Source organism: Perkinsus marinus (genome assembly GCF_000006405.1).
Source record: "Perkinsus marinus ATCC 50983 genomic scaffold scf_1104296937050, whole genome shotgun sequence".
Taxonomy (NCBI): Eukaryota; Perkinsozoa; order Perkinsida; family Perkinsidae; genus Perkinsus; species Perkinsus marinus.
In genome coordinates, this window is record NW_003213934.1 from 292 (window position 1) to 11,005 (window position 10,714).

Sequence of the window (10,714 nt, forward strand, 5' to 3'; positions counted from 1 at the left end):
TCACAATATAAGGTGTCGCGTTGAATGTCATTTCGCGATAAGCTGGCGTGCGGCGAAGATGAGCTCGATGTTAGTGAGGCGACGATATCCTCAGTGATGAAGATGGTTGAGTCAGTCTCCATTCATAGCCTCAACCTGATACTCTTTCCTTCATTGTGCACCAACCGAGGGAAAACGAGAATGAGACCTCTGTGGAAGCTGACAAGACTACTGCTGTCAGCAGTAGTCTGTCAGCAGTCTGCTGACGATCTTGCTTCCATCACGAACATGCGTACTGCTGCTCAATGAGTCCCCGATTATCTGGTGACTCGAGGTATAATGGCAAGAGCTCTGTCAACACGTTCAGCGATTTATGGGTGTGGATATTGTCATTTCGGCATATAAGTGAGTGTCCTATCGCTGCCCAAGGGGGAAGATCTGGGTTCTTCCACCCAGGGGCCGTATGCGGATCCTGATCCATGAATCTGAGTCCATGATTCAACTCACGCTTTGATCCTGATTCATGATTCAAGTCACACCTTGATTCGAGAGAACTCATTCAGATTCTTAGCTTAGGAGAAAGAGTCGAGATTTCTGAGTATGAGTACTTGAGACAGAGTCAGATTACGTAATCATGAGCAAGATCCTTGATCCTTGATTTTAATCAGCCGTTGAGTCCGAGTCCTGATCCTTAATCACGATTCAAGATTCAAATCTATACTCAATGGCTGATTCAGAGTTTTTGGCACTGAGACTAAGTACTTCATCAATTCGAGATCGTGTCTCCACTTCTGTACTAAACCACTTTTGTACTAAACGATGATAGGTGAGCGATTTATACCGGATCTGGACTTTTTCGCACGCAAACGATTAAGTTTTTTAGTGGGTAAAATATCCACTGTTGTACCAAATTCTGCACGTTTTTACTCACTTTATTTTTTCCGATAAAGAAATTTTTGACACCGGGTGAAACTTTACTTCCACTTCTGCACTAAATTTTTGGGATGCTTTTGCACGGGTTAAATTTTACGACTTGGGTTTTTTCACACGTCTTAAAACGACCTGCCTTCCGCTACTGTGAGTGAAGCCCTCACTGCGAGGAGAGCCGAGGACGTCCTGCGTCTAACGCAATTTAACAAGTCTCAACGTATAACCTCATTCCTTGTAGTCTACAAGTGTAGACTCCTAAATTATGTCGTAATTATTACAGACCGTTGTGCGCTCCAGCGCAGTGTACGGAGACTCATGAACCATTATACGGTTTCCCGGTGTTTGTACTTGACTGTATTACTCTGTTATTACTGTTATTGTATTGTGCGCCGTGACACCGGTGGCGTCACGTATTTCTGCATGCGTGCTGAGGCCTTACTCGGGCACTTGCCCAGTGCTCTTAAAGGTTAGACTGAGGACAGGAGTGAGCTAAGCTTCTCATTCTTACTGGCCTAGGACTTAGGCTACAGCTTAAGTTAGTACACTGTGTTGAGGTTTACTAGCCGCTAGTGGTTATACTTCGTACGTTAAGTAACGTAGTCAAAGCTATGGTTTCGGAAATCATCAATAGATTAGGAATTATGTTCACTAGACATAAGACATGACCGACATATTCATACTGTCCATGAAATACACCTGACCACCCACAACGGCAGATGCGGCATAGTGCCCACATGTCGGATCTAGAACGGGTTGGAGATAGAGCTCACGGCTTTCAGGATGCTATCAATGACCCGCGAGAAGCCGAAGTGAGTTGTTCCCACCAATACGCCTCGAGCAGCTGTAACCCCACCCTGCCGACAGAGCATAGCCATCCACATATCCACGATGTCATCAGGAATAGTACTTCCTTGAGTCAGGACCTCTGCTCAGTTTTCGACCTGACGGAGAGCTATTCGATCAACTATTTGCTATTTTTGTTCTAAGGCGAGCGCTATTTCATTTGGTTCAGAAGTGGTTTGAGAGTGGTACAAGCTCAATCAACTGGGTCAAATTTTCCACAAAAGGAACGATTTTAGCACAGAAGTGGTTCGCGGAGCGAAGCGCTTCCCGAAGGGAAGTTTTTAAAATAGGGGCGAGCGCTACTTGATTTGGTACAAAAGTGGATTAGTACAAAAGTGGCGTAATCGCAGAGTCGACCGAACTTGCGCCAGTGAGGCCTACAGTGTAGTCTGGCGTTCATTATGATTACGTGGGATGTGATTTCTCACACTATCGAATTCACTGGGAAGTCCAACCCGAACTATGGACGTAAATATTGCCGCGACGCATAGTTCATTGAAGGAGTGTTCGTGAGGATCATCATCTAGGGCTGATCGTGTTAACCTCTCAGTGGTCGTAAGCTCCTTTCGTTATCAGACAATACTTCTTTAAATGTTCCTATGATACCCTATTGGTCGTTACTGCTAGTGACCTCTATTCTTGCCTTACGCAAAGGGGAAAACAACCACGACGGCGTCGCTCCGTCGTCATATATGGAGAAATCTGGTCCCTGGTGGGACTGCTGGATGAAGGGGAGGTGTGTCTGTACTGCTGGTCTCAGGTACCCCTCTATGCCACCTTATGGGGGTGTGTTTCCCTACAGTATGCCGAATTACTATCCTTCCGTATACGCTGGCGTACCAGCACAGCAGTTTCAGCCTCCGCCTATGATGGGGCAGGGTCCGGGTTCGATCCCTGGTTACGGCTCTTCTATTGGGGCTGCTTTACCTCAGCCTGTTATGGTAGCTCCAAATCGTTACGAAACCACTACTAGCACTGTATCACAGGCTCCTAGCACCGCTCAAGCATCATCCTACTTGCCCTCTCCCACTGTGCAACGGCCACCTCCTATGGCTCAATGGCCACAAGCAATCATTCCGTCAACACCAGACGCCGGGCCTCTCGCATCGGCAGTAGTACTGGTGTGTCAGATTCGGACCTAATCTGTATCTTTCGATAGGTTGCTGAAGATACTCCAATTGACGGGTCTGTTGTACCGGCTAGTCACGGTAGTAGTAGTAAGTCGTTGAATGAGGTGATGAAAGAGATAATGACGGGGGTGGTGACACCGAGTCCCAATTTGGGTATTATATAAGAGATCCATCTCAGTGGACGAATTCTCATCAGGCTCGTCGGCTACTACTGCTATTACTACTACGACTGCGAGTTCTGTCACGACTACTACCACTACTAAGTCCGTCGATGCATTATCGGTGGCTCTCGCGGAAGCTGAGAAGAAAGTTAAGGAAAGCTCCAAAGGTGAGCTGGCCCTCGAGGTCATCATTGATCTCATCAACGTGTTTAGAGTTGGAGAACAAGGCTAGGGTTGAGGCGTCGAAGTCGCCGATGGACATAATCAGGGAGCTGCAACAGTTCGCCCCGAAGAGGGGATCAGCTACAATATCAGCGAAGGGCGTTGAGGTAAGTAGATGCTCCTTGGGGGTAGTAGGAGGCAGTTTGTTAAGGATAGTCTGGGATTATACACTCTGAATTCGAAGAGGTATTGGAGTTCTGAAAAAGGATATAACCTGATTTTGTGGCTATTTTGGAACTACATCTCGGTGATCATAGGGTCTCTAGTAGATGGAGGTTTAGTTGGCACGTATGATGAGATAAGAGTTGATTTTGCATTTGAAATCACTTGTGACGGACTCCGACCACCCCATTCGGCGTATTACCATCATTTAGGGCAGGTTAGATCAGTCTGTGATTATTGCTCTATTGCTTATATTGTCAGGTTTCCTCCCTTCCTAAGTTCGATCATGTTCCCAATTGGAGAGATCTGCTCGGGGCTGACGACGAGGGCCCGTTCGCATCCGATGATGTGGTAGTATAGGAGAGGACGATGTGGCGGATTTATGGTATGTAGAATGTCTATCTATGATGCTAGTCATGTAAACCGTAACGTTGTCCATCCCAGAGTGTAGTGTTGTTGAGGAGGAGCGATTGTCGATTCTCCAGCGGATTTTATTGACCTGTCATTATCATGATGATGCTGCCCTTGACCACCAGCCTTCCTCGGCGCCCGGATGAGGCTCCTAACTACGAGATGGCCCCGATGGAACATAAAAACGAGTTCAACCCTTATGTGGATAACGGCGGGTATTTTCTAGTGTTCGTTTGTCTGCTGTTGCTAGTAGTAGTAGTAGTAGTAGTAGTAGTAGTAGTAGTAGAAGTAGAAGATAGTATTAGAGAAGCTGCTATGGATCCGAAATCGTGGAAGAGGATTGTAAATGCGACTATTAGCTCGCACGTTTGTCCAGATGAACTATGCGGGAATGAAATGAAGTAGTATTAGTATTCTTAGGACCTGCATTGCCGTCCCTGGGGCTGACTACTGTGTGGTATCTACTGACAATCGTGTTAGTAAGGGTTATAGTATTGCGACCAGAAATGGATCAAAGATCACCAAATTGTGAGTTATAAGGCGCTATCCTTACTCGGTTATGATAATGATGATAGGACGGAGCGGTGTGTGATTACTACTAGTGGTATGTTGGCCGACCAGATCACCCTTCACAAGGTGTTGAAAGTAATGTGGATTCGCAGAGTATAACATTGACTTATAGTTGTCTTTTTTCAGAACCGAGTGGCTCGCTATGTACATGAGCACAGGCGGGAGCCTACTATCGGTGCTGTAGCGCAGATGCTTTCCAACATACTGTATTACAAGAGGTTCTTCCCGTAAGCATTTGGGAGGGTTATGTAACCTCAGCTTGGTTAGATGTGGGGAAGGTGTGGTATAGGACCTCGATTTTCCCTTGGAGTTGTCTGACGCGATGGGAAATTCTCGACAACGGTCAAATGAGTGGAGGAGTTTGTTTTAGATACTACACGTTCAACATGATTGCGGGTATTGATGAGAACGGGCAAGGTAGTAAAAATGTCGGTACCAGGATTCGAACCTGCGTTGTTGGCAGGGAAAGTATACGGTTATGATGCTATCGGCTCCTTTGAATCCATCCCTTGTGGTGCCCAAGGCAGTGGCAGCTCTCTGGTACAGAGCATCCTTGATAACCAGGTAGTTGTCGAGCCTCTAAGCCTCCAGCCTTACCCTAAGTTTAGTTAACGAAAGCTCATCAGCAGTTGGCTTCTCATGAGGCGCTCACTGAAGGGCAGATGGTCGAGTTGTGCAAGGATGTAATTGCCTCGGCTACGGAGCGGGACATTCATACTGGTGAGCAGAGCTGTTTTTCGAGGGATGGGTAAAGTATGCACATGGTCAACCACATATTTCGGTGAAATTTTGAGAAAATACTGTTGATTTCTGTACATTTCTACCCGAGTTCGTGTGTAAATTTCCATAATTAGTGAGGAAACTCCTCATAAGTTCAGCTGAGAAGAGCGAAGATATATCCGTCTAACACTGGAGGGGTTTGGGTTCATGCCGACTTAGGTGATTCAAATACGGTATGCACAATCGATACCACCGGTATCAAGATACAGACCTTCGAACTTCGGAAGGATTAAGTCGCTAGTGTTCGTCATCATCCCTCGCTAATGTGTGTTGATAAGTTTCGCTGATGACCTTTGGAATGTCGCAGTGTGGTGTTTGTTAATTGTGGGTGTGAGGTATAGTTTTCGATGTGAGTATGTTGTCATCAGTGGCACTCGAACGATGGTCTGATTGTCCAGTATCATCATCATCATGTTGCTATTACATAGTAGTAATCAAGTTGATGGTAAAAGGGTTCAGCGTTTTGGCGCTCCCTTTTGATCTATTACTGACCTTGTAGTAAGGTGCTATTAGTAATATTGGAGATTAACTTGGGGCAGATGTGGTATGAATATCAGTTGTATTTCCCATTCATGGCTGTTGAGAATCATCATCGTAGATCACTCAACCTCTCCTTGGAGTCTTCCTCCATGCGAACGGCTCTGTCGTGGCCAGACCGTCCACTTTTCAGTAAGCATCGTTACGCTCATCTTGGAGAATGACTATCCAACTGCTGACCTCTGGGGGGAGGGAGTAGACAACTAGTGAATAACGAGGAGAGCAATCGAGTGTGAATGTTGTGGCGAATGAGAACGCTGCGTGCCTGGTTTTACTCTCGAAATGGAAAACACTAGTGAAATATGTATTTCACATTTCACCTCGCGAAAGACGCATGTGAATAACGTGTAGAGCGCGTGAAATTTTTTACACAAAGTCGTGTGATTTGTCCAGTGTACTTCGGCAAATACTTTCATATTCGCGAATAGCGCTTTTTTGCTTTAAAGTATAGCACCACTTCACGTAAAACGGGTGAAACTCCACTGTCATGCCGCAGGTCCTTCCAACGTTGGTCACCGTCGTCATCCATGTTCAATGCCTAGACGACGTCACTTTGAGAGTGAGTTGTTATTGGAGTTTGGAAAAAGTTGAATGTTGATCAGATGCTCCGGTGAGTCCAGTGTGGGATCGTAAATACAACTCAATGTACTCTGGTCGAGGAAAAAAGAAAGCTCTGAGGAATGGCTTGTAAGATTATGTTGTTGATGTTGGAGTGAATAGTAGTAGTAGGTATGATGCCGTAACGTGCAAGCCTGTAGCACCATATGGTAATGAGAATAACGAAGGGTCACGACCACCGAGTAAGCATCGATAACCGCAGTTGGTTTACGAACGTCTGCATAGGTAAAGCTCGTATAACGTGGGAGACTCAGAAGAGCTCTATGTTTGGGGTAGTGGGGGAGGGGTAGTTGAGATTATTGTCGTGAGTATGTCTTCTGAAAAATGCCCAATCTGATAGCGATGTATTGAGCTGGGGTATGTTCAGACAACCTGCATGTAGTAGAGACTGTTCGTATGACCATAATAGAGTGCCCAACGGCTATGGGCTAATACAAGTCAACTAGCCTCAAGTCCTTCATCATTTGTAATGATAGAGGACTGCATTAACAATGCCGTACATCTGCTGCTGCTGAGACCCCTTGAATGTCCCTCAATAGTTTTATCCTAAGCTCTGGTGACTCCTTCTGTAGTCGACTGAGTCACATTCAGCGACATTGACTCGACGATGTCTTACTCTCTTGTAGGCCTCTTTTAAACCAAAAGGCGAGACTATACCAGAACCATTGGAGAAGAAGCCGCCCTCTATCGATCCTAGGTGACTATCTAATTCGGGGTTTCAACGTTAGACTGCCTGTCAGGAACGTCATACTCGGTCAAGGCCTGGGCAAAAGCGAATCAATAACTCGAATGCCGAGACGAGCACCAGGTTGCATCAGCGTTCGTGAATCTAGTATGCCTTTTGACATACTGAAATCTGATGATCGCCGCCAGCCAGAAGAGAGTACTCGAGAAGTGCCTAATCTGGCGTTGTTAGCACCATATGGTACCGCCCTCACCCCGAGGCCTGACAGGTGGGTTCTGAAGGAGTTCCAATAAGAAGGATATCTTTTCGATAGATACAAACCGATCAGGGGTCAGAGACCTGTTAGTAGCTCTATTTTTGAAGCGAAGAATGATTCCCGACGTTCTTCCGCGATGCTCGACGATGGTGGCAGTGTATTCACCATGGGAGGAATCAACCTGACGAGGTAGGATGCAATGGGTTGGTGGTGATGAACGTGTATGGTATCGGCTCAGGTATATAGCAGCTCATAGAACTAGCTTCAGTAGATAGTCCGAAACATGATAGTCATAGACAATGACATGCTCTTATGCGTTTACATGCTCCTTTGTGTCACACCTCTTTGTGCTCTGTTACCATCATGTCAACCCCATAGTCTCGAGCTATGTAGTCCTCAGGGGTACTTAGGTGTTTTGAATGGATATTTCTGGTATACTGGACGACGCGTACCACGCGGTAAAAGAATTCTCTCGCGTAGTTGCTTGAGACGAGATAGCAGGTGCTGTTGCTTAGTTGAGCTAGCCGATAGTTTGGATATGCTCCATATCACTCTAGAGGTGCTCAGTTGCTCATGGGAGTATCGCAAAATCCGCCACGCAAATTCATCATCGCTCTCTTCGATTGAACTCGTGCTTGCTTGGAACTCTACAAGGAGAGTACGAATCAATTATGAGCCGAATGCTTCTTAGTAAAAGCTTCAGAGATCTAGAAGTCTTCGCAGCCAAGAGATTCCATTCTACATGAGATTCCTTCTACGGCTGCTTCCGTTAGCCATGCTCTCCTCCATCCTTCTCCTGGCTGTCATCAACCTCTCGCGTATCTGGTAGGGAGGGGTGTTGACGCCTCCAATGACAGGTCATCACTAGGCTCCAACGTGGGTTTGGCCGGAAAGCTGTGGGATCGATGCAAGAAGATATAATCGAGCTCCGTAGAAGTGGGTTTCAGAGACGATAGAAAAAATGTCATGCGATGGACTGGCAGGCATCGAAGCTCTGGAGAGAGTGCTTCTCAGAGACACTCCGTTCGCGAGCGGAGACCTCCCATCAGGACAATTCAATTCATGGACTGAGCGAGCTGTAAAAGCTCTCTGCACATTGTCCATCCCTGGAAGGCAACGAGTGCAGGCACCAGTCACCACTATAGCCAGCCTTGAACAAACAAACCAGTCGCCACGAGAAGCTCCCACTCCGACGCTGCCAATGCTTCGAAAGCGGAGTCACCCATCGTTACCGCTGACTGAAAAGCTGTATAGAGATGACGGAAGATGTGGCAGTCAGTAGCCACACTGCCACTGACAGCGCACCCTGACGTCAATCTAGATACCTCCTACCCAATGGTCGTCCTGCTCAGTGCAATCCATGGGAGTTTCCTTGCTGTGCCACTAGTGGTAGGCAAGGAACGCCGTCTCGAGTAGATCAATACTGAACAGGTTGGTGTGGTGAAACGGAGTTCCACTGTAACTGTCAAGGGTGCAAGAACTACGCTGTGGCCGACTGTGTCACACGAACGCACTGTGCTAAAGATACCTCCTGTAAGCTCGTGGGATATGCCTCGGACAAACTTCATTTGGAGAAGCGAGTAGTGATTTCGGGGTAACGTTCAGTGTGGGCGCTCAGGACGAGGCAAGTTGCAGAAAAAAACTGACAAACGTAGGATTAGACAAACTCTGATCTCAGATCATTGATTTGGTGATTCACAAGAGATCGCACATGACTTGTTCGTAGATATCAACCAACTTGTGAGAATCTCCATATAGCCTACACCATTCAAAGACTATACAAGTTTCCAATCGCGTGGGCTCAGACGTATCCCATCATTCACATTCTAAATAGCTCATGTCAGTTCTGGACAGTCTTTCTCGACCGGAATACGCAACGCGTCCCTTTTTGGGTCCTACATAGATCTCTGAATGGTATAGTCCATAGCGGGTGGCATAGCGGCCCCTCCCCTATTCGGCCGCCCTAAATAGATCTCTAAATGGTATAGTCCATAGCGGGGCGCATAGCGGCCCCTCCCCTATTCGGCCCTAAATAGATCTCTGAATGGTATAGTCCATAGCGGGTGGCATAGCGGCCCCTCCCCTATTCGGCCGCCCTAAATAGATCTCTGAATGGTATAGTCCATAGCGGGGGGCATAGCGGCCCCTCCCCTATTCGGCCGCCCTAAATAGATCTCTGAATGGTATAGTCCATAGCGGGGCGCATAGCGGCCCCTCCCCTATTCGGCCCTAAATAGATCTCTGAATGGTATAGTCCATAGCGGGTGGCATAGCGGCCCCTCCCCTATTCGGCCGCCCTAAATAGATCTCTGAATGGTATAGTCCATAGCGGGGGGTATAGCGGCCCCTCCCCTATTCGGCCGCCCTAAATAGATCTCTGAATGGTATAGTCCATAGCGGGGGGCATAGCGGCCCCTCCCCTATTCGGCCGCCCTAAATAGATCTCTGAATGGTATAGTCCATAGCGGGAGGCATAGCGGCCCCTCCCCTATTCGGCCGCCCTAAATAGATCTCTGAATGGTATAGTCCATAGCGGGGGGCATAGCGGCCCCTCCCCTATTGGGCCGCCCTAAATAGATCTCTGAATGGTATAGTCCATAGTGGGGGGGGCATAGCGGCCCCCTAATCTGCCAAGCAGCTGACGGAATCTCAATCATTATTGAATTCCTGTAATAATCTACTGTTATTCGTCTATAGTGTTGACTCACCTCGGTCACGTTGTTTCGAACCGTCGGTTTATGCATGCGATCCGAAACCTGATTATCAAGTCCTGATGGAGCTCGCATCAGTGATATGTCGAGCACTCAGGTGAACCCATCGTGGTGGAGCCAGCAGACGATGCTGCCAAGATCATCGTTATCGCATCGGCTTGGATTGGGCCCCAAAAGCGTTTCACAGATGCTAAGCGAAATCATGTTCGCAACGGAGCCTATCAGGCTCACTGTCACGTCTGCGCAGGTTCGGTATGCACGAAAACATGGGTACGGATATTTCGCGGTGGAATGCAACTGGAGTGATCGCGGTTTTCCCCATTGGAGCAAGCTCCTGATTGCCAGACACCTTCTGGAAGGTCATGGGCTCTCTAATCCTCCGGAGTAGCCTCTCGCGTTGTCTGAAGCGATCACTACCGAAAGTGAGGTACATATTTTGGATGGACGCCGACTCCCTGTTCATGAACCCTAGTGTGAAGATTGAGAATCAGCTCATCATTCCCAATCCTAACAAGGATTTCGTATTTTCTGGCGAGCGAGAGATGATTATTAACACTGGACACTTTCTCCTTCATAAATCACAGTGGAGCCTCGATTTTCTGAAAGAGGTTTATAAAATGTGCGACAGCGATTGCCATCACTGCTTTCGAAGAAGGCTACGCGTGCATCCACAGGTATCCCTCGCCCGGGTTTGTTGAGCAAGGAAGCGTCATTGCGTG

At 47.4% G+C, this 10,714-nt stretch overlaps 2 protein-coding genes across 2 annotated transcripts; both read left to right on the plus strand.

Annotated features, from left to right (window-relative positions):
- Positions 1–2,153: 2,153 nt before the first annotated feature.
- On the plus strand, positions 2,154–3,787 carry Pmar_PMAR028943 (hypothetical protein; the record flags this gene model as incomplete). The annotated part of the gene is made up of 4 exons (XM_002783435.1): positions 2,154–2,220; positions 3,079–3,210; positions 3,257–3,372; positions 3,689–3,787. The coding sequence occupies 4 exons, from the start codon at positions 2,154–2,156 to the stop codon at positions 3,785–3,787; spliced, it is 414 nt and encodes a 137-aa protein (XP_002783481.1).
- Positions 3,788–3,905: 118 nt separating this feature from the next.
- Positions 3,906–5,485, plus strand: Pmar_PMAR028944 (proteasome subunit beta type, putative). The gene is made up of 8 exons (XM_002783436.1): positions 3,906–4,053; positions 4,259–4,366; positions 4,414–4,483; positions 4,535–4,635; positions 4,779–4,825; positions 4,872–4,972; positions 5,017–5,128; positions 5,348–5,485. Exons 1-8 carry the CDS (start codon positions 3,938–3,940, stop codon positions 5,419–5,421), a joined length of 729 nt encoding a protein of 242 aa, XP_002783482.1. The 5' UTR covers positions 3,906–3,937; the 3' UTR covers positions 5,422–5,485.
- The last annotated feature ends 5,229 nt before the right edge of the window (positions 5,486–10,714 follow it).

Bases quoted from the DNA above. Each gene is read 5' to 3' on its own strand.
- Pmar_PMAR028944 (XM_002783436.1), top strand. From the start codon at position 3,938: ATGATGATGCTGCCCTTGACCACCAGCCTTCCTCGGCGCCCGGATGAG. The intron at 4,636-4,778 runs GTAAGCATTTGG...AGTTTGTTTTAG, and splicing joins TATTACAAGAGGTTCTTCCC to ATACTACACGTTCAACATGA. The intron at 4,826-4,871 runs GTAGTAAAAATG...CGTTGTTGGCAG, and splicing joins TATTGATGAGAACGGGCAAG to GGAAAGTATACGGTTATGAT.